At 37.0% G+C, this 22421-nt stretch overlaps 3 protein-coding genes across 4 annotated transcripts; 1 reads left to right on the top strand and 2 right to left on the bottom strand.

Moving 5' to 3' along the window:
* Positions 1-345: 345 nt before the first annotated feature.
* On the bottom strand, positions 346-6513 carry LOC111435760 (beta-1,6-galactosyltransferase GALT31A-like). 2 transcript variants are annotated; one of them, XM_023073287.1, is made up of 14 exons: positions 6426-6513; positions 6037-6189; positions 5985-6004; positions 5771-5784; positions 4191-4293; positions 4066-4124; positions 3562-3773; positions 3409-3472; positions 3246-3318; positions 1558-1678; positions 1407-1494; positions 1210-1335; positions 798-907; positions 346-716 (listed from the first exon to the last, which is right to left on the bottom strand). In XM_023073287.1, the coding sequence occupies exons 2-14, from the start codon at positions 6107-6109 to the stop codon at positions 568-570; spliced, it is 1212 nt and encodes a 403-aa protein (XP_022929055.1). In that variant the 5' UTR covers positions 6110-6189; positions 6426-6513; the 3' UTR covers positions 346-567. The 2 variants fall into 2 exon arrangements, with proteins under 2 accessions (XP_022929055.1, XP_022929054.1); XM_023073286.1 differs by lacking the exons at positions 5771-5784; positions 5985-6004; positions 6426-6513 and having other exon boundaries at positions 6037-6415.
* Positions 6514-10517: 4004 nt separating this feature from the next.
* Positions 10518-13760, top strand: LOC111435764 (50S ribosomal protein L11, chloroplastic). The gene is made up of 4 exons (XM_023073297.1): positions 10518-10846; positions 10939-11111; positions 11202-11265; positions 13435-13760. The coding sequence occupies exons 1-4, from the start codon at positions 10609-10611 to the stop codon at positions 13641-13643; spliced, it is 684 nt and encodes a 227-aa protein (XP_022929065.1). The 5' UTR covers positions 10518-10608; the 3' UTR covers positions 13644-13760.
* Positions 13761-14576: 816 nt separating this feature from the next.
* LOC111435762 (protein DMR6-LIKE OXYGENASE 2-like) lies at positions 14577-16949 on the bottom strand. The gene is made up of 4 exons (XM_023073291.1): positions 16650-16949; positions 16328-16575; positions 15239-15560; positions 14577-15161 (listed from the first exon to the last, which is right to left on the bottom strand). Exons 1-4 carry the CDS (start codon positions 16872-16874, stop codon positions 14916-14918), a joined length of 1041 nt encoding a protein of 346 aa, XP_022929059.1. The 5' UTR covers positions 16875-16949; the 3' UTR covers positions 14577-14915.
* Between the last annotated feature and the right edge of the window lie 5472 nt (positions 16950-22421).

Raw genomic sequence — 22421 nt, 5'->3', positions numbered from 1 at the left:
CCCAACTCTTAATTTTGACAGATATATTTTAATTTCTATTAAATTTTCTTATACCCATTTTAAAAGAAAAGTAAATAATTAATTTTGTGATAAAAAAAAAAAATCACAGAAATATATGATTTAAAATTTTATTTTACAAACGTTTTAATTAAAAAAAAAAAACCTAACAAATTACCATAATTTGAAAAAAATTAAAAAATGATTCATTAAAGAGAATGAACAACACTAAGTCTGTCACTTTGAATGGCATGCACTGATTACAATACCAAAAACTGTAACATATTTGGTCAAATTTTGGTGAAACATTTGACATTGTTAAAAAAAACATAAACAAGAAAAGGAATGATATGAACACATGATTTTAAAAATTATTATGTTTCTATAATAGAACACAACAAATTTCCATACTCAGAATCAACACATAGCCCAGATTCCATGAATCACACACTTTCAAAGGCAGGCATATGAATGCAGTGGGAGATGGTACCTCCAAACTTAATCAATACCCATTGCCTTGTAACGATGATATCCACAGACTAAGATGGAGATATCAAATTCAAAGGCTTTCTAGAAACTGGTGTGCCAGATTGCCTCTTCACCTTCCCCACACCTCTGGTGTACCTCCTCCATTCTCTCCACTGATTTGCAGATGCCACTGCAACTCCAATCGAATGATGCACCACAGGGATTCCCAGCTTCAGCCTTCCATTCACAGTCTGCATCCATGAAATGTGAATCAAAACAAAGCGTATTTCGACACGATGAGACGGTGGTGAAGGGAATAGTCGTTGTTTTACCGAGTGGAGTGCTACAGCAAAGACTCTTATCATCGATGTGTTCGACATCAAGACCAATGAACCATGAACCTAAGGAAACATCTTCATTTGCATATCTATGTAGTATGGGCCTACAAGAAGAAGAAGCAAATTCTGACAGATGATTATTAAAATGCTGAGAGAAATAACCTCTTTGAACTTTCCCTTAAAGTTTTTAAAACGCTTCTCCTAGGGAGACGTTTCCACGTCCTTATAAGGATGTGGAATTGTGAGATCCCACATCGGTTGGAGAGAGGAACGAAACATTCTTTATAAGGGTGTGGAAGCCTCTCCTTAGCAGACGTTTTAAAAACCTTGAAGAGAAAGTCTAAAGAGGACAATATCGGCTAACGGTGGACTTGGGTTATTACACGCAGCGACCGAAACGACTTACCTATTAACTGAAATGTAGATAGCTAAATCTTTGGAGATGCCATAAATTTGCCCAGTTGCATGCCTAAAATACTTATTGCCTTCCTCACCAAATTTCCAGTATTCAGGTTCATGATACTTTTCCTCTCTGCAAAGATTTTACGGCGTAACGTTCCAAGGACGTAACATTTACGAGTATAGAGTGTTTAATTTGCTTACTTTTGAACAAAAACTGGACCCGACTTCATGCAACCAATATAAACACGTGGTTTCGATCTATGACGAGCCAAGGTAGAACCAACCATACCTGTGATTTTCACAAATCAGTTTAGGTATAAAGGCAATAATCCTAGAATGTGAGAATGCTAACCAAGATTTATATGAACATCGTCATCAACTTTGATGAAGAAATCAGCATCCCATTTAGCAACTGCTGTTGAAAAGTATATTTGGGTTTTGGAGGATAATTCACGATATCCTTCTATGTGGTTCTGTAAGAAAACAACCCAAGTTTAGAGGTTTATCTAACAAAGAATGTAGCAAATCAAAGTACATATTAGCTACTTTAGTTTTGGATATAGACATGCCTTGAAGCAGATATTAGCTATGTGTTGGTGTTATATCAAGAATAAGAGAAGCTGGCACATTATGGTGTACATGTGGTGGTTGCTGTTTTTTGAAGCTCTGGTTGAGAAAGGGTTGAATAACATTTGGTACAAATCACTCCCTCAAAGTGTCTCTGTTTCCCAACCCCCACGCCCCATATTAGGGGAAAAAAGGACTAGCTGAGAAAGGGAGCTTTCCTCGACGAAGAAGGTAGTGATGACGAGCTGGTTATTTCCGAATACGTGTCGAGAAAATAGAATGTGCTCTATGGATGGTTCATGGCTTTATCAAGCATTGTGCAAGTCTCTGAGAGTAAATTGTGAGATTCTACATCGCTGGGGAGGAGAACGAAACATTCTTTATAAGGGTGTGGAAATCTCTCCCTAGTAGACGTGTTTTAAAAACTTTGAGAAGAAGCCCAGAAAGAAAAGCTTAAAGAAAACATATCTAATAGTGGTGGGCTTGAGCCGTTACAATTAGTATCGGAGTTAGACACCAGACGGTGTGCAAGCGAGGTGAACCCCAAAGGGGGGTGGACACCGAGCAATGTGCCAGCGAGGACATTGGGCCCTAAAAGGGGTGGATTGTGAGATCCCGTGTTGGTTGGGGAGGAGAACGAAGTATTCTTTATAATGGTATGAAAACCTCTCCCTAGAAAACACGTTTTAAAAACCTTGAAGGGAAGCCCAAAAGGAAAAACTCAAAGAGGACAATATCTGCTAGCGGTATGCTTGAGCCATCACAAATGGTATTGGAGTTAGACACCATGCAGTGTGCAAGCGAGGACATTGAGCCCCAAAAGGGGATGGACACCGAGCAATGTGTCGGCGAGGATGTTGGGCCCTGAAGGGGGGTGGATTGTGAGATCCCACATCGATTAGGGAGGAGAACGAAGTATTCTTTATAAGGGTGTGGAAACCTCTCTCTAGCAAACACGTTTTAAAAACCTTGAGGGGAAGCCCAAAGAATACAATATCTGCTAGCGGTGGGCTTGGGCCATTACAAACGATATCGGAGCTAGAAATTGAACAGTGTGCAAGCAAGGACACTGAGCCTCGAAGAGGGGGAGGACACCGAACAGTGTGCCAACAAGGGCGCTGAGCCCCGAAGGGGGGTGGATTGTGAGATTTCACATTGATTGGTGAGAGAAACGAGTGTCAACAAGGATGCTAGGCCCTGAAGGGGGGTGGATTGTGAGATCCCACGTCGTTAGGGAGAAGATCAAAGTATTCTTTATAAGGGTGTCAAAACCTCTCCCTAGCAGACACGTTTTACAAAACAAAAGTATTCTTTATAAGGGTGTAGAAGTCTCTCCCTAGCAGACGCGTTTTACAAAACCTTGAAGGGAAACCCGAAAGGAAAAGCCCAAAAAAGACAATATCTGCTAGCGGTGGACTTGGGGTATTACACCACCTATAGGCTATTTGTATCATAATACTAACAGTTACATACCAGTCTTAGAAAATCCTTGTGTTGTGCCTCCTCAGCATCAACCGCACGATCCAATACGCCACCAGGAGTTGCACTAAGAACCATAGCATACAAAATTAACTATTAGATTACGAAACACGAGAGTTCACAATAAAGAAACTTCATGCATTTATGAAAACTCTACCTATGTCCAATGACAAAGCGTATTATAATTCCCTTCTCCACCTCCAGCTTCCTTAAATCTTCACCTAAATGAAACAAAACCATGTGTCACAAGGAACAAGTTTGATCCAAAATCAGAAAACATAGCAACAGAATGACAATGTTGTGTTTGAACCTCGAGGCATCCATGTTTCTCTAATCGAGTCTCTACGCTTTCGGCTGCTGAAGGCCGTAATGATTCCCATAACAAAGAAAACCTTCGGCCGCTCCTTCAAATTCTCGATTCCGAGCTCTGTAACCATAGGAGATCCTTCATTGTTATCTGCTTTAGAAGCTCTAGCTGTAGCTAGCTGCACCTCCAATGATGAGATTGTTTTGTCTAATGTCCTGAAGAGCTCATGTCATAACATACTTCAAACGTAGGATGGATAATATTGTTAAGATCGCACAACAACGCATACACTCAATTTAGATGAACACAAAGAACAAGAGAGAGAAAATGCACGGAGGAATATTGGCTAAATGATTTGTATTGATGACTTCAAGTACGTACACCAAAAGAGAATTAAAGCACTATCTAAACAGATATAACCACCTATGAAATATCTACCATATATATCTCTATCAGATTAGAGCACTTCTTGAATAATACACATACAAGCAAGAGACTAAAACTCACATGATAACATCATGGGTCTGCGATAGTTGAGAAAGAATATCAGCTTGTAGGGAGGGTTCCTGTAATATGAACACAGTCGTCAAGATATTGTAGTGAAGTTAATTTGTAACATTTATGTCACTCGCCTTCTTCTCACAGTTAACAATGGGCTGAGAAGTTTTTGATTGGACTTTGTCTATAGATACCTCCTCATCTGTTTCTTCAACAGGATCAGGCACACCCCAAAACCTGTAACACAAATATTAAAAAGAAAAAATTAATCTACCAACTTATACACCTAAATGCATAGAATGGAGAGGATATTGGAAATAAGAATCTGTCTTCTTTACAACAAATCTAGCCAAGCATAGAGCACAAGGAGCTCGTTTTATTCTGTCCAAACCCACCGCTAGAGAAATTGTTCTCTTTCGACTTTCCCCTCAAGGTTTTTAAAAAAATCTACCACTTTGGGGCCAGCGACTTTCCCTTTCAGGTTTCCCCCTCACGGTTTTTAAAACAATCTACCCCTTTGGGGCTAGTGTCCTCGCTGGCACTCGTTTCTCTCTCCAATCATACTCTACCCCTTTTGGGGCCAGCATCCTTGCTCGCACTTGTTCCTCTCTTCAATTGATGTGGGCTTTCCTCTCTCCAAACGCGTCTGCTAGGGAGAGGTTTACACATTCTCATAAAGAATGTTTCGTTCACCTCTCCAATCGACGTGGGATCTCACAATCCACCCCCTTTTGAGGCCCAGCATTCTTGTTGGCACACTGCCCGGTGTCTTCCCCCCTTCAGGGCTCAGTGTCCTCGCTAGCAAACTATCCGATGTCTGGCTCTGATACCATTTGTAACAGCCCTCTCCAATCGATGTGGGATCTCACAATCCACCCCCCTTCGAGGCCCAGCGTTCTTGTTGGCACACTGCCCGGTGTCCACCCCCTTCAGGGCTCAGTGTCCTCGCTAGCACACTATCCGATGTCTGGCTCTGATACCATTTGTAACAGCCCTCTCCAATCGATGTGGGATCTCACAATCCACCCCCCTTCGAGGCCCAGCGTTCTTGTTGGCACACTGCCCGGTGTCCACCCCCTTCAGGGCTCAGTGTCCTCGCTAGCACACTATCCGATGTCTGGCTCTGATACCATTTGTAACAGCCCTCTCCAATCGATGTGGGATCTCACAATTCACCCCCCTTCGAGGCCCAGCGTTCTTGTTGGCACACTGCCCGGTGTCCACCCCCTTCAGGGCTCAGTGTCCTCGCTAGCACACTATCCGATGTCTGGCTCTGATACCATTTGTAACAGCCCTCTCCAATCGATGTGGGATCTCACAATCCACCCCCCCCCCCTTCGAGACCCAGCGTCCTTGCTGGCACATTGTCCGGTGTCCACCCCCTTCAACACTCAATGTCCTGGCTAGCACACCGTCCGGTGTCTAGCTCTATACCATTTGTAACAGCCCAAGCCCACTGCTAGTAGACATTGTTATCTTTGGGCTTTTCTTTTTGGGCTTCCCCAAGTTTTTAAAACGCATTTGCAAGGGGAGGTTTCCACATTCTTATAAAGAGTGCTTCGTTCTCCTCCCCAACGGATGTGGGATCTCACAATCCACCCCCTTCAGTAATAAGGTTTCCACACCCTTATAAAGAATGCTTCATTCTCCTCCCCAACCAACATGGAATCTCACACTAAGACGATCCCAAAAGAAAGAAAAGAAAAGAAACCACATTGCAGATCTGTCCTATGGACCAAATTTTGAAGGATTTAAGCTTGTAAAACAGAACAAAAGTTCTCCATTTTCATGCATTTCTTCTCAGTAAGTAGACATCCAATATCAGATTCAACAATAAGCATGCTTCACTACCTACAGGAAAATAATCAACTATCCACTCAAGAACATAACCCACTATCCACATTGAAAATGGCAAAACCCAACAAGACGATTCCATTCAGTACAAGATCTCAGACACAAAAACGACAAAAGAAATAGTACCTGTGGACAACAAAAACACCCAAGAAGAAGCTAGCAATGCAAAATAGAAAAACCCATCTGGGAGAGAAACCATTGGCAACCTTGTGAGGTCTGCTCAGACCCATAACAGCCCAGAAGCTTTCAAAGCTCAACAAAGCGCCTCTAAGCTATTCTCTGAAGATTAAAAACGCCAGAAAGATTAAACGAAGTGAACCCATCAAAGAATGAACAAAATGAGTGTCCTAAGGAGACAGAGAATTGGGATTGGCATCCCAAAATGGGGAATTGAAGAATGGTTATCCTTTTGCTGGTCTCTTCTGTTTTGAGCTGTTCTGGGCATTCTTTGAATCGCTGGCTCATGGGGAATCTTAAAAGAATGGTATAATTCAAAAAGAATTGGACTCGGATACCTCTGCCAGGCCCCATCTGCCCGTAGCCGTCAAGGTCGAGCAGTATCTGAAGCAGCAGCAGCAGATGAATAGCTCTCGATTTTGGGGTCTTTTTCTTAGCATTGCTTTTCAACTCTATTTTCAAACATTTATTTGATAGCGTTAAATTACAATAAATACAAGTATATATACTTTACACAAAAATAGACATTACCCAAAAAAAAAGAAAATTATTTAATTTAATGTCAATTTTAATATTTATACTTTTACACTAAATTAAAAATAATAATAATAATCCAAAACAGTATATTTTTAAATACAATTCAACATTTAATAATATTCTTACACTTTCCAAAAAAAAAAATTAAAAAATTAAAATACTTTTAAAGATGCTTTCAAATGAAAAATTATTAATAATTTATTTCAAAAATATTTATGATTTTCAATAATGTTTTTAAAATATTATGTAATTTTTAAAAAAATATAATTAATATCTTTTGACTTTTTTTTTTTAAGTTAAAAAAATAATCTTATTATTAATATCATACTTAAAAAATACTTTTATAAGTTTAAGAGCTTGTGATTGTAAAGTAGTTCATGAATTGTTCACAGTGGTAGAAGAAATAGGAAGCCGAGAAGAGGCGCGAAGCGGCGAGACTGTAAAGGAGAAGTTCCGGAGCAGTGCAGTTAAGAAGGAATCGCGGACTTGCCTAGTCCCGTAATCTAATAAAGAAAATACTTTACAGTAAAGTAAAGAAAAGAAAAGGAAGAAGACGAGAGTTGACAGTGTGTATTTGAAGGGGGAATCCTGATTCATTCGACAGGGCAGCTAAGCTAAGGGCCGAAGAAGAAGAAAGATGAATGGAAGGACAAAGATCAGTAAAAGAGTTAATAAATAGGTTGAATTAGTTTACGGAGAACTAACGGAAAGCTTTTTGATGGTAAGATATCTATACTAAACAGTTTGTTCCATCGATATACTAAAATAAATATTTTTTTTAATTTTTAAAAAACGTTTGAAAGTGTTTTTGAATTAAAAAAAATTCAATATAATAAAACTTTTGAAACATCGACAGTAATTTTTAAATATAGTTGTAAGTTAACATTTTAATTTGGATTCTCCGATGGTAGCAACTTCAATGAATCCGAGTCCCTCTTCCTGTAGTTTTAAAAGTTTCGATTTGGTCTCTATAATTTAGATTATATTTCAATTTAACCCCTCCGGTTGGTTAAATCTCACAAATAATTCTTAAATTATTTTTTTACCTGCTCCGTTTTAAATGCAAGCACAATAATTTCTTAAATGACACAATTAGATGTGAAAGCTAACTCTATAACGTGACTACTCATGACATGTGTAGTAAACAACGTCACTCACTTAGGATGCTTTTGTTCTTACTTGAAAATAAAATGTTAAATTGTATAAAATAAACGGTAAGTGACCCATAATTGTGACCATATCATCATGAAAGTATGGAAAGGTCATATTGGTAATCTCCATCCTGATCAAATCGTCAAGTTCTCAAATACGTAGTTATAATTATATCGTCACGAAAGCATAGAATGGTCATATCGTCAAATTTATATAAACTCATTTTATCATGATCATACATATACATGGGGTCTCACAGACAAGAAAACCGGCTTTATAACTCATGATGCGTTATTGTAATCATTTCATTTCATAAAACGTTCACATCAACCTTGTGGATAGCATACATGTATGATTTAAAATCATAGCTTGTTTGTCTTTACATAGAAACGTTAACATCAGTCGCATGACTAATAAAATTATAACGAGCATTCGTACAAGAATAGTATCATGGTATAACATATTGCGAATAGTTCATCCAACCCAGCATAAGTATATAACATCTTAGCAGTGAATTTACTTACCTCGATTACAGCTTGTAACTTTCTTTAATTGTTTATCACACTTTAAAAGGACAATTTCAATCGATAGCTAATTACTTTAGTCGAACGTTTATTTTTTAGAAAAATTAGCACTTCTCATAATTATTAGTATCGTTAAAATCAACTAAAAAACAATTGAAAATAGCCCAATTCGAGCTAAAACACATCGAACGATGCTTAAAAGGAAAAAAAAAAAAAAAAAACTCGACCTAAACTAGGAGATTGAGTTGAGACGAGATTAGGCTAGTCAAAATCTCTCGAAATAGTCTAATTCCTTGAATTCATAGTTGACTTTGACAAAATTTCTTGTTGACTGTACTCATTGACTGTTGACTTTGATTATTGAATGATGATTGTACACATACACCGTTGACTTTGACGGAATTTATAGCACTGCAATTTGACACACTTGTTCTCCTTGGTGTGTGGTTGCCTATTCCTCCTGCACCGACGATTTGTGTGATGACGACGATGAATTTAAAAAACTGAACATACTGACTCATCTAGAGATAAAGATGAAGTTACAAAAGTCAAAGTTTTTTCCTCTTTTAAACTAAAATTATAATAAATACTAGAATTGTTGAAACCGACTCAAACAGCTATCTAATGCAATTCAATTAGACCATTCAAAAAAATTAAAATATCCTGATTTTGATTTTTTAAATTGACATTAAATTTAAATGTCTAATAAATTTTATGTGATAAATATTGGTTTAGTTTTTTTTAATCTAATAAATTTAATATCCACAAAGTTTTATTTTATGTCCAACATATTAAAATGTAAATACTTAATAAGTTTATTTATATAAATTAAAAGTTTAAAATTATATTATAACTTTACATAATAAAACTTTTAACGAAAAATTACAAAATGAATATTCAGAGATTAAAAAAAAGAAAATCCTGAGAGAAAGAGAATGCGAGTGGAAGCGGAGGAGTTGCCGCCGTCGATCCCGGCGGCGGTCGCTGTGTATCTGACGGTCACCGGAGGAATCGAAACCCACCGCCGTCACCGGAGGGCAAAAGCAAAGATCTACAAACAGGGCACGTAATCTGAAACTCATCAATCCACGTATCCAAACACTCCCGATGGAAGACATGGCAGCAATTAGAGAGCTCTCTCATCGCCTCCGATCTCTCCATTTCGTTCAAACAGATCGTACACATCCGATTCTCTTCTTCTCCGTCGTTTCCCCCAAATTCAATCCCCTGTTTTGCAGCAAAATCCCCAAACTCGACGATTGGGAGGCTGTTCTTGATCCTGGCCTGCAAATCAGCCACCGGAACGGTGACCAGCGAAGGGCAGGGGCCATCGGTGAGGAAGAGGTAACTGGTCGGAGGCTGGAAGGGAGAGTCGGCATGGTGCTCCGGCGAGGGCTTGAGGAGGCCGAAACGGAGAAGGATTCTGGTGAAGAAATGGAGGATTTGAGAGCATCTGTGGCCGTTAATGGCGAAATAGAAGAAGCCCATCAGATTTTCGTGGATCTAACTGAACCAAATTCCAAACGATCCCACTGCGAACCCACGTAATATATTTATCTGGACTGGTTTTTCAATTAATATATTCATTTTATAATATTTTAATATTTCACACTTTCAAGTTTGTATTTAGAAATTCAATTGTTTTTTCAATATTTTGTGGGCCTTCTAATAATTTTAGATATTTTATGAATCGACCACTAGAACCACTTGAACCCAAAAAGTTTACAGATGGGTTGAGTCGGGTTGAGTCTAAAAATGTCTTACTCTAATTCAACTTAGGGACTCGCCAATTCTCCATGTCCATTCTGTTGAGGATTATTGGGACTGAGTCCGGTTAATTCAGGGAATGATCATAGGTTTATAAGTGATGAATACTATCTACATTGGTCTGAGAGGCCTTTCGGGGAAGTTCAAAGCAAAGCCATCATGTCAATAAAAGCCTCAAATATCGAACATGCGAAAGGAGACGATCCTAGGTATATAAGTAAGAGACCCACAATCTCAACATCCCATACGTGGAATTTTTTTTTTTTTTTTTTTTTTTTTAATTACAATATTGGGCTTTTATACGTGGTATCACAACGTCTTGCAATTTTGGGCTTTTCGTAATAATTGATATTGGGCCCAGTTCTTGTGTAATCAAAATTTATATGATCAATTTAATTAGTTCCCATAATGAAATTTTAAAAAATATAAAACATTTATTGAAATAAGAAAAGGGTTTCTGTTGTGAAAAAACGGAACGTTTTATGTCATTTGCGGGGTTTATCCACAAGAAGTTTTGAGAGCTCTCTGTGTTTGCTTATCCATGGCGTCCTCCCTCTCCATCTATCATCCATTTTCTTCTAAACTTACTGCTAATTCCAAGCATCTTTCCTCTTCCTTTCTTGCTTCACCCTCTTCAGGGTTGTCTTCAAAGTTCAATTTCTCGCTTCGATTCTTCAGCCATGGCCAATCTTCGTCGCTAATCTCTCCCACTCCAAGGCGTCTCAGTGTTGTCTCAATGGCGCCTCCTAAAGCCAAGCCTGGTGGAAAAGCCAAGAAGGGTAAATTTCTTATTCGCATAAACCCTTAATTTTTTTCCACATTGTTCTTGATTGAGCTCTGGTTTTCTTTAATTTGGTTTTGGGGGTTGCAGTAATTGGGGTGATTAAGCTTGCTCTGGAGGCTGGAAAGGCTACCCCAGCTCCTCCTGTTGGCCCTGCTCTTGGTTCTAAGGGTGTTAATATTATGGCTTTCTGTAAGGATTACAATGCCAAGACTGCCGACAAGGCTGGCTACGTTATTCCAGTTGAAATTACTGTTTACGATGTGGGTTTGTTCTTCCTTTCTCTGTTGTTGTCTGTGAATGATTTGCTATGCTTTCCTTTGGGAATTTCTTGATTGTTTGATTTGGAACAGGATAAAAGTTTTACTTTCGTGCTCAAGACTCCCCCTGCTTCAGTTCTTCTTCTCAAGGCTGCTGGTATTTCCCTTTTGAACTGTTTGATGTTTCTTTTGGCTGTTTTATTTTCTTATTTTGTGTGTTTATCTGCTGATATGTCTATCCAACAGTAACTTGTTTAGATTGGCTTAGAGTGGATTTAGATAAAATTGTAGCGGCAGAGATCAATGTCTTTAATAAGCATGAATTTGAGGTCTGAGGTGGGAATGGCCCTTGAAGTACCTTGATATGTAGTCATAATCATAGAAATATTAGTATTTTGCATTCCTTAGTTGAAGCAATTGATGAGAGGATTAAGAAATGGAAGAAGTCCTACATCTTATGATTCATCTACCTCACCCTAGCCTAAGTTGGGAGGTTGTATTATCTAACAAACGCGTTTTAAAATCTTGAGGGGAAGCCTCGAAGGGAAAGCCCAAAGAGGACAATATCTGCTAGCAGTGGGCTTGAGTGGTTACAAATGGTATCAGAATCAATCATCGAGCGGCCTCATACCAATGGAGAGAGTATTCTTTGATTATAAACCCATGACCATTTTCTAAATTAACCGATGTGGGACTAGTGGGATTTTCATCATCCAACACCTCCCCTCGAACAAATGGAGAGAGTATTCTTTGATTATAAACCCATGATCATTTTCTAAATTAACCGATGTGGGACTAGTGGGATTTTCATCATCCAACACCTCCCCTCGAACAAAGTACGCCTCCCCTTAATCGAGGTTCGACTCCTTTTCTTTTGGAGTCCTTTGTTCGACATTTGAGGATTTACCAATCTATTGGGACGACTAAGTTAGCATGGCTCCAAGACCATGTTAGATGAACACAACTCTCCATAATGGTATGATATTGTCCACTTTGAGCATAAGCTCTCATGGCTTTGCTTTGGGCTTCCCCAAAAGGGGCTCGTACCAATGGAAAGAGTATTATTTGATTATAAACCCATGATCATTCCCTAAATTAGCCGATGTGGGACTAGTGGGATTTTCATCATCCAACACCAGCGAGGACGCTGGGCCCCCAATGGGGGTGGAATGTGAGATCTCATATCGGATGGAGTGGGGAATGAAGCATTTCTTATAAGGGTGTGGAAACTTCTCCCTACGAGTTTTAAAACCTTAAGGGAAAGTCTGGAAGAGAAAACTCAAAGAGGACAATATCTGCTAGCGGTAAACTTGGGCTGTTACAGAAATGACGTCCTAAAGTTTTCTTCCGGGTGGTATGAACATCCATAATAAAATCTGAAAAGATTGCCCAGTGATCTTCTTGTCTCGAGCTGATATGTCTGGTGCAAGCAATATTGGAAGGATACTATCCTCCTCTTCAACAAATTGCAGCTCACTACCCATCTCTCTTAGAGGCTGTTGGTTTCTTTGGCACATTTTGTGTCTCTTTCAAATTTCAGGCCTTCATGTATTATTATATAGATTATCAGTCCATTCTTAACCGGGATCTATTCTGTAACTTGATGCTATTGTTAGGAATCACGGATTTCCACAATGGTATGATATTGTCTACTTTGAGCCTAATCTCTCGTGACTTTGCTTTTGGTTTCCCCAAAACGCCTCATCCCAATGGAGATAGTATTCCTCACTTCTAAACTCATGATCAACCCATTAATTAGCCGAGATAGGACTCCTCTCCCAACCATCTTCGACCGTTGTTATGACCATTTTTTGAGAATCTTGGTTGGAAAAGGATTGAAGACTATTTCAGAAAGGGAACTGGGTGAGGTTTGGGGCGTCATCGTTCTTCTTGCCTCTTAATGAGTGCAAGTTCTAAGGAATTCTATGACTCTTCCACTTCCATTACTGCCACAATTAGAGCTTGGCAAATTGTTTAGAAAATGTTTATGTAGCATGTTGCAGTGGATCCATAGTTCCTCAGTGGCTATCAATGTTTGGGCACAAACCCTCCCAGGGATGGAGGGACTGTTGCAGCTTGAGCATTGTGGCTGGGCGGCATACTCGCCTCCCATCACAGCTCGAGTATGCGTTAGGTACCCAAACACAAGATCAAAAGAAATTACAATATTACAATAGCCTTTCAAGAGCGCTATCGTCGAACTGTTGCATCTCGAGAATCTGCTTCTTCTCTCTTTTATGATACAATACATGTCGTTTTGTTACGAGATCATACGCAAAAACGATCATCAAACTTTCGTTTTAATCAGTATGAACTGGTTATGCAGGAGTTGAAAAGGGATCAAAAGATCCACAGGCACAAAAAGTGGGAAAGATAACCATTGAACAGCTGCGTGTGATTGCTGCAGAAAAGTTACCAGATTTGAATTGCACAACCATTGAATCAGCAATGAGGGTCATAGCAGGGACAGCAGCCAATATGGGAATTGAGGTCGATCCTCCTGTTCTTGAACCTAAAAAGAAGGAACTTGTGTAGCCATTTGTGAGAAATTGGTTTATTCTTTACCTTTTTTGTATGCTTTGATCTATTTGAGGTATCTTAATGTAACATTTACAAGTCCACAATCAAGCTTCCTACTTTCTATATGGTTCCTGTTCTTGATTTTACTTAGCTTTCTTCTTTGTTTATCGTGAATAGCATTCCATTTCGAGCCTCGGTTTCGAGCATGGGCTCGGAATCAACAATTTTATCCACTATGGTTTCTTGTTCTCTCCTATTTTTTATGGTCTCATGCCCATGATTCGGAATCTGGATATGGCCTTTGATGACCTCGACATTTCTTTGCATCCCCTGATCACGTTACAGTTCGTTTTTAAGAGTAAAGATTATCCCCACAAACCAATCCAATCCCTTCCAAAATGTTTTGTTCTTACTTACATGCATCAGGTGAAAACTTTCAAGAGGTCGTACAATATAGAGTAGCTCTAGGAAAAACACACTTAACCATGAGGTTTCTATGATCGAATCACTGAAAATGAAGGTGTATGGTGTATGTTTTGGTTCCCATGAGAATTTGGAAGAACAACACTAAGTTGTAGGTCTAGTTAAATGGGTTGAACGGTACGAGTTTGTGTCAATAGAGGTTAATGACACATTGATGAGTTCCCATGAGGTCTAGTCAATGAACGACATATTGATGTTTGACGATCAGTTTTGGAGAAATTGTCACACTGACCGACCAACTACAATGATGGTGAGTTGGTTTTGGTCGATTTCGCGATTTTGGATATATCAGTTGTATCATAGATATACAGCTTTTATACTGAACATCAAATATATCATTTATATATTTAATATTATATATTCAACCACACATGTTTTATGTTGGTTGAGTCATACAACCTTCTATTTTATATGTTAATGCAATCCTTGACAGCAAAAAGAACGAAATCGAAACAAAAGAAATCAAGAGAAGATCAAGGATGATGTCAATGAACGATTGCATTTTGTGCACTTTATCGATTCACCGATCGTCATCAAATCAAATAAAGATATCATATGACATAATATACTTTTTTTTTTTTTTGAAATAAGAACATTATGGATAAACTATGATGATAAACATCTCAGCTGGCCAGTCTTCAAGCCATACGCTGTCAACTTGTCATCCCATGTCAAGCTTGGCAGTTGGTCGTTGATGGAGGAGGCCATTGTGCGGCCCGACATCAGCTCAACCAGCTCAGAAAGCTCCTCTGTCGGAGATGCGAGCAGCCCTTAAGCATGGAAGGATCAATTGGACTGTACAAATCATTCAACTCTAAACAAATCTAAGCATCTTTTGGTTGCAAGTCCTTCATTCCAAAACGTCTTGTAATATTCTGAATAAGTAAATTGTCTATACACCGCTCTATTCTTGTCGTCGACCAGCTCCTTAAACGGCCCGATCATCGCATCCTGCGACGGACAATAAAATGTCGGGATCGAAATTCGCTCCGTTTCACTATTCACAACAGCTCGATGAAGCACGCTCTTGTATCTGTCATTACTCAACGCCTAAACAAAAACATAAATATTATCACTTGTATATCTATGATCTTTGTTTTGACATATATATGAGAAGAGGGTTATACCTGCATTTGATCGCCGATGTTAATTATAAAGGTGTTAGGGATGGGGTCGAGAGCGAACCAAGTGTTGTCGTGGAGGGCTTGGAGGCCGGGGACTTGGTCTTGGAGGAGGAGAGTGATGAGGTTCGGGTCGGTGTGGCCAGGTAAGCCATAGGTGAGCTCTGGCTGTGGACATGGCGGATAGTAGTTCAAGGCCATGTGTTGGCCATGGCCTCCAATTGAATTGGCTATGGAGTCTTTTGGTAACCCCAAGCTCTCAGAAATGGCCTCTAATAGCTTTAGTGTCAATTCCCTCACACTTGTACAATACTCCGCCACTTCTTTCCTGTGTAAGGCAAGTAAGGATATTTTATGTTAGAAATGTTGGCGAGGAGAAGAACGAAACACATCTTATAAGGGCGTGGAAACCTCTCTTTAACAGAGACTTTTTAAAGAGTAAAGCGAAGAAATGACAATATCTGCTAGTGGTGGACTTGGGCCATTACAAATAGTATTAGAGCTAGACATCGGGTGAGCCCCGAACAGGGTAAACATGAGGCGATGTGCCAACAAGGACACTAGCCTCGAAGGGGGTGGATTTAGTGGGGTCCCACATTGATTAGAGAAAAGAACGAATACCAACGAGAACGCTGGCCCCGAAGATGGGTGGATTATGAAATCGCATATCGGTTAGGGAGGAGAATTGAAACACTCTTGATAAGGGCGTGGAAACCTCTACGTTTCAAAAACCTTGAGGGTAAGCTCTAAAGGGAAAGTCAAGAGGACAATATCGGCCCCTAATGGCTTGGGCAGTTACATATGTTAGTAAGGAGGCTGAGCTCCAAAGAGGGTGAACATGAGACGATGTGTCAGCAACATGCTGGGACCTAAAGTGGGTGGATTTGGTGGGTCCCATTCCGTTGGGTTGGGCCCCAAAGATGGGTGTATTGTGAGATCCTAGTTGGTAAGAAATCTCTCCCCCGTTTGTAAAGGTGTGGCTCTCCCTATTGACCATTTTAAAAATTGAGAGTACTTCAAAAGAGAAAGTACAGACAATATCTGCTAACGGTTTGGACAGCAGATATTCATGCATGAATGAAATGTGTTTGTTACCTGAAGGATGGAGGATTGTCGGGCCATTCATTGACATAAAGCTCGAGAGGGTAACAATGGAGTCTCAAGAAATCTCTCCAATTTGCCACCTTCTCCGTCTTCACATTGAAACTCGTCGAAAGCCTCGTCGTCTTCGTCGGATCATCGGAATAGCTCTTAAGTCTCTCACACTCCGGCAGCCGGAAAAACTCCCTAGCCAATCTCAGCATCCCATTTATCATCTCCTCCGGCACCCCATGGTTCTTCACCTAAAACAGCCAAACCCCTCCATTAAAACCACAAAAAGAAGTAAACTTTACCCAAATTAGAAACAACCCATTACCAGAAAGAAACCGTCGCGCTCACAGGCTTGGCCAATTTGGGCGACGACATCAGCACGAGAGGGGCCGTGGAGGTTGTGGAGGTCAATGACAGGGAAAGAGTGGCCGGTCGGAGCTCGGACATGGGAGAAGTTTGGACGGTCGTCGATGGGGCGGACGAAGCGGGAAGGGAGTTGGTGGACGGTGGAAGCGAGATCGGCGACAAGCAGCTTGGCGGTGGCGGACATGGCCGGAATTATGAGGGAACAAGAACTGCAGAGGGTAATTTAATGAAGAGAGGAAATCAAATGCGTTTGTGTGAATTGTTTTGCTACAAATCGCACCTTCTTATAGCAACAGCCTTATATAAGGCCTATCTAAAAAAAAAAAAAAAAATGACGTCTTATTTCTGACGTCATTCTCTTACTGAATTACTTGAATTTGGGTTGAAATTGTCTTCCAAAATTATATATATATATATATATATATATATATATATATATATATATATATATATAACTCTATTTTGTAGATTTAAAAAGTTTTAATAATACTTTAAATTAAAAAAATAAGTCTAAAAAATACCTTTAAAACTAAAAAAAGGGTTAAAGAATGACTTCAATCTTAGTTGAGTAGAAAACGGTTAATATTTTGTTTAAAAAAACACTTGGTTTCTAATATACCCTTCAACTTTCAAAATATTTCAAAAATATCCTTTAATTTTTAAAAAATATTCTTAAATTTTTAGAAAACCTTAAAAAAAAAAAAGAAATTAAATATCCTTACCAAACCTATGGTTCATGTTATTAATTTAGATTAATAATGAAAATAGATGTCTTTAAAAATTATTTAAAATTTTGATAATTAAAATAAGGTCATTTGTGAGCTAGTTTAATAAAATTGTGTCATATGGCAGTGAAATTCGAGGCTAATTTAGCCGAGCTCGCTAAAAATAAATTAGGTCAAAGTTAAAAAATTTAAGTTCTTGGAAAATGATTGGGTTAGAGCTCCGAGTAAAAAACACGGTTCAAAATCAACCAAATCAAAACTTGGGTCTATCAAAATTCTATAAAATAGAGAAAGTCTTTCTTTATTTTAGCATGAGTTCACTCAAACAAATCGAAATTGAAGTCAACCAACAAATCGATCATTTCTTTATAAACTACAATAAATATTTAATCTTTTTTTTTATTCGAGAATAGGTTTATATGTCCTAAGATTAAAGTCAACGAACACTTCTATGAATTAATAAAAATTTATTTTTGAAATATCGTATAAACAATTGACCTTTGTTTAACCTTTTCTATTTTTTTAACCAAATAAATAAGATGTTTCACTAATGATATTTATTAATGTATTAAATTTTCATTTATTTCAAATTTCAATTTAAAGTTTGTATTTACTTATGAAAATAATTAAAATATAAAAATTAAAAAAAAAATTGTCTGTATTTTATAATTTTTATATTATCACATTTCCAACGATCTCAAAGGATACGTGTGTTAGAAGACGTCATTCGCTGACGTTTTGCTGACGTGCCGAAAATTTTCGTGGTTTGGACGGTCTTGAATACGCCACATAGATAATCTTGAATGAAGAAATCATTGCCACGTCTTGAAGTATTATAAGGATATATATATATATATATATATATATTTTTTTGTAATTATTCCATACTATTTATTTCCAAAAAAAAAAATTTGTTTTAATTCCTTATGATCTAGAATATATATTGAATCGACTAGAAGTAGAGTAGGGTTGAGTTGTAACCTTATTCTCGGGTTTGTTGGGTTATGCGACAAAAAAAAAAAAAAATGTCAACCTGCGAATCGACTTGAATTATCAATTTTCAAAAAATTCAACCCAATCTAAATCGGAAAAAAAAAAAATGTTACTCAAGGTTGGATAGCTCAATTTGGTTGAATTCTCGAGTCATTTGAATACCCGTATTATATTTTCTGCAAATAATTAAGAGTGATAGGTGCTGACCTTGACATTCCTCTGCGTTCCCTGTGACGTACTCTTGTGAATGTGGTAAGTATTGGTTTGTTATTTTTATTTCTCATTCGTCTCGTGCTCTCGTTTTTTCCTCCATTTAGCGTAGCAAGAACATCGCTTTTGGAATCGCCCACTCCAAAATCTTTATCCTCTTCTTCTCCGACATCTATGTTGCCCTTATCTTTGGATTGTCCATTACACAAGTATGACATTACCCATTTTGATGCTAAAAAGGAAATATGGGGTTCTGCTTCTGGTGGCAACATGCTATGGGGTGGCGGTCCCGCTTATAGGGTCAAATCAATACGTTCGAAGAAGAAAGATTGGAATATCAATCTCAATCCCATCAATCGAATCGCTTTTTCGAGTAGAGCAGATGACTCAAAATCTTCCTGTTACCGATTCAAATCTGCTATGAAAATAAATAAAGATAATGTGTCAGAAATGGTCGGTATCGCTCAATTAGTAGAGCAGAGGACTCAAAATCCTCGTATTACCGGTTCACTTTGAGGTTCTCTATGAAATGAGGCATGGAACGGAGCCACTACGATGTATGGATTCTCGAGAAGAGAGGAGCCGAGGTGGTCCCCCCGGACCGCCCGGATCCCACGCGTGAATAGAAAGTTGGATCTACATTGGATCTCACCTGAATCGACCCATCTATCCTCCTGAGGAGAAGTTTGGTTTCAAACCCCGGAGCAGTTGACAATTGAATCCAATTTTGCCCATTATTTTCATTTTCATATCTGTAATAGTGCGAAAAGAAGGAAGGCCCAATTCCAAGTTGTTCAAGAATAGTGCCGTTGAGTTTCTCGCCCCTTTGCCTTAGGATTAGTCAGTTCTATTTCTCGATGGGGAAAGAAGTATAAATATCTTCATATACCAGACGCTCGCTAATTAGTACCGCATCTTCAGAATTGTAACCTTCCCATGGTAGAATGCAATAGAAACAAAGACACAGGGAACAGAACGAGTTACCTACTCTTAACGGTCAAAGTGAACCCTTTCATTCCGAATTAAAGAATTCAGAATGAATCAAATCTCCCTAAGTGGGATTTAGCGGGCTTATAGAAGAAAGACGCTATAAATATTCCGAAATAAGCTATACTGACAGAAAAAAGTTGCATTTTTCACATTATTTATGTCTCGGATTGGAACAAATTACCATAATTCGTCTCCGCCTACGAATCAGGCGGCATTTTTCACAAATTTTCTGAATGGAGGCCCTTATTTTCATATTTGTTTTCAACGAAAATTTTTAAAAAATGATGCGATTTACGAATTAATCGTACATTTCTCTTTTTCAATAGAGTAAAGGAAGAGTACATAAACGAACTGAATCAAACATGATGCGTATGAAGTAAAAATGAATGGATAGTTATTGATGGGTCTGCATGTAAGAGAGAGAATCCTCTTGAAGAACAGAAATTTGACTTCTTGTATCACATGCATGTCTGCAGGGAAAGATTGCCACATTTTTAATTTTGCGTAGAAGTTCTACGAGTGTCATTACACGAGTCAAGTTAGGTTGAGATAGAATTTATTTCAAATTAATTGTATCGGTGACTTGGAATGATTCGAATAAGGTTTGTAATAAAACCCGACCCAACTCTTTATTTTTAGGTTGGGTCGGTGGATTATTAATTTTTTTTTTAAATTATCTTTATTTACAAATTATAATGAATCACTAACGTCAATAATAAACATTAAATATTTTTAATTTTCATAACATGATCAAGTTTGAAATCTAAAGTCACACAAATTATAAAAAAAAAATAAATATTACAAAAAAAAATCTAAAAAAATTTAAAACTATATATTAAAATAATAATAATAATAATAATAATAATAATAATAATAATAAAAGATGGAGAATGCATTGTTCATCCCTGTCCTCATTTATTAAATAAAAAAAATCTCCTAATTTTCTCGCCCATTTTCCACTCCATTTGAAATGTGAAGTCAAATGATAAGGTGTGAAATAATAATTTATTAGAAGTAATAAAATAAAAACAAAAATGATGAAAATGATCTTTTAAATTGACCATAAAATGAAGTCTATAATTGATCCCAATCATTTATCCAACTTTTTAATGTTAATAATCATTTAAATAATTATAAAAAATATATTATAAAAAGATGTCGTCTTTCTTTAGTACAATAAATATGGTTGAACTATGCTCATATTGATATATTAATAGTCTTTGTTTATTTTCTAAAATATGTAAAATAATTATTTTTAATAAATGGTATATTTTGAAATTTATAAAAATAATTAAAAACATGGATTTTTTTTTATTAGAATAAGTCCAAAAAAAAATAATAGGTGAAAAAAAATGGAAAAAAACTTTTTCTAAATAAATATTCATTATTCAAATTTTTAATTTTATTTAATATAACTCTATTAATAAAAAAAAAAGTGCACCGACGATGGCTTTCAAAATTCATTAAAGGTTAGGTTCGGCTAAGAAAGAAATGTAGGAGACTCATTCTAGACTACCTTGGTTTAAACGGATAAGGAAGAGTTTCTTTTTTTCCTTTTGAAATTACCTAATCTCCTTCTCTATTCTTGTTCGTTATTCTTCAGTGTAAACAACGTGTCTCGAATGCTCGAGTTAAAACGAGTCAAAACGAAAGGTAAGAAACCGATTATGCCTATCACTTATAGGAATCGAACACACGTTTTCAATATGAAAAAACGATGTCTAATCACTGGACGTATAAAAATTAGAAAGTATAAACGCAAGTTTCAAAACTCCATGTGAAACAATTTTCGACTTCAAATATAAACTTATTTAACTTAAATTAATCAAGTTGGCACACAAATACAAATTATTTAATTATATATATATATATATTTTTAAATGTTTAATTTTATTATTCAAATTTAAATTTTTAGAAATTATTTTATTTTAAAATATTACTATATTTATTATCATATTTTTCATTTTTAATAGAAATTATATTTGAAAATAAGAAAATTACTCCTAATTTTTTTAAAAAAATAGTTTTTTAAATATTTATCTATATACCACAGGAATTCAGAATTCAGATTCCCACAAATTTATTAAAATTTCAGCTTCATTCTCGAGACAAATAAATAGAGAATTTCACAGAGATCGAAATAGGGGTGGCCTCATGGACATCTCTATCGAGATGCCGTACCTAATTTATTTTGTCTTAAATGTAGAAAATCTCAACGAAGAAAGAAATAAGATGATTGATTAAAAAAAAAAAANTTGGTTTTTTTTTTTTTTTTTTTTTTTTTTAATAATTGATTGAGATAGGGCCTTCGCCTTGTCTTCCACGTTCTTTATCGCCAGCTCAGATATGACTAGCAATAGTAACATGACGTCAACAATATTGCGTTTATTTTGACGTCATAATATTTTTCTTCTAACCTCAATTTAATCTAACAACATTTAGACTTTATCTTATATTTATATCTTAGTTCCTAGACTTTTTAATACTTTTATTTTAGGTTTTAAATTATTATTTTTTTTTTTTTTGTTACTCAATTATTTTTAGGATAGTTTATCTAAATGTCTAAAATTAAGTTTCTATTGATTGAATCTTTTTCTAATTGAAACTACGAGAACGTGATAGTAGGTAGCCAGGACATACTTTCAATGATCATATTAACGTGAAAACAATTATTCTTCGACATGAGTTGTTAGTAAACTACAACAATTGCTTTTGCGAAATAACCGCTACTTCAAACTAAATGGATCAACTTTCAACAATAAAAAAAAAAAAAAAAAAAAAAAAAAAAAAAAAAAAAAAAAAAAAAAAAAAAA

The sequence above is a fragment of the Cucurbita moschata genome, unplaced genomic scaffold, assembly GCF_002738365.1.
Source record: "Cucurbita moschata cultivar Rifu unplaced genomic scaffold, Cmos_1.0 Cmo_Scf00050, whole genome shotgun sequence".
Classification (NCBI taxonomy): Eukaryota; Viridiplantae; Streptophyta; class Magnoliopsida; order Cucurbitales; family Cucurbitaceae; genus Cucurbita; species Cucurbita moschata.
This window is presented reverse-complemented; position numbering and strand designations above follow the sequence as displayed.

Coding starts and splice junctions, on each gene's coding strand:
- LOC111435760 (XM_023073287.1), bottom strand. CDS start 6,109: ATGGTTTCTCTCCCAGATGGGTTTTTCTATTTTGCATTGCTAGCTTCT. Junction 3,774..4,065: donor CAGACCCATGATGTTATCAT/GTGAGTTTTAGT, acceptor TGAGCTCTTCAG/GACATTAGACAAAACAATCT. Junction 3,319..3,408: donor CGCTTTGTCATTGGACATAG/GTAGAGTTTTCA, acceptor TATGGTTCTTAG/TGCAACTCCTGGTGGCGTAT.
- LOC111435764 (XM_023073297.1), top strand. CDS start 10,609: ATGGCGTCCTCCCTCTCCATCTATCATCCATTTTCTTCTAAACTTACT. Junction 10,847..10,938: donor TGGTGGAAAAGCCAAGAAGG/GTAAATTTCTTA, acceptor TGGGGGTTGCAG/TAATTGGGGTGATTAAGCTT. Junction 11,266..13,434: donor TCTTCTTCTCAAGGCTGCTG/GTATTTCCCTTT, acceptor CTGGTTATGCAG/GAGTTGAAAAGGGATCAAAA.
- LOC111435762 (XM_023073291.1), bottom strand. CDS start 16,874: ATGTCCGCCACCGCCAAGCTGCTTGTCGCCGATCTCGCTTCCACCGTC. Junction 15,561..16,327: donor GACAATCCTCCATCCTTCAG/GTAACAAACACA, acceptor TGCCTTACACAG/GAAAGAAGTGGCGGAGTATT. Junction 15,162..15,238: donor ACATCGGCGATCAAATGCAG/GTATAACCCTCT, acceptor GTTTTTGTTTAG/GCGTTGAGTAATGACAGATA.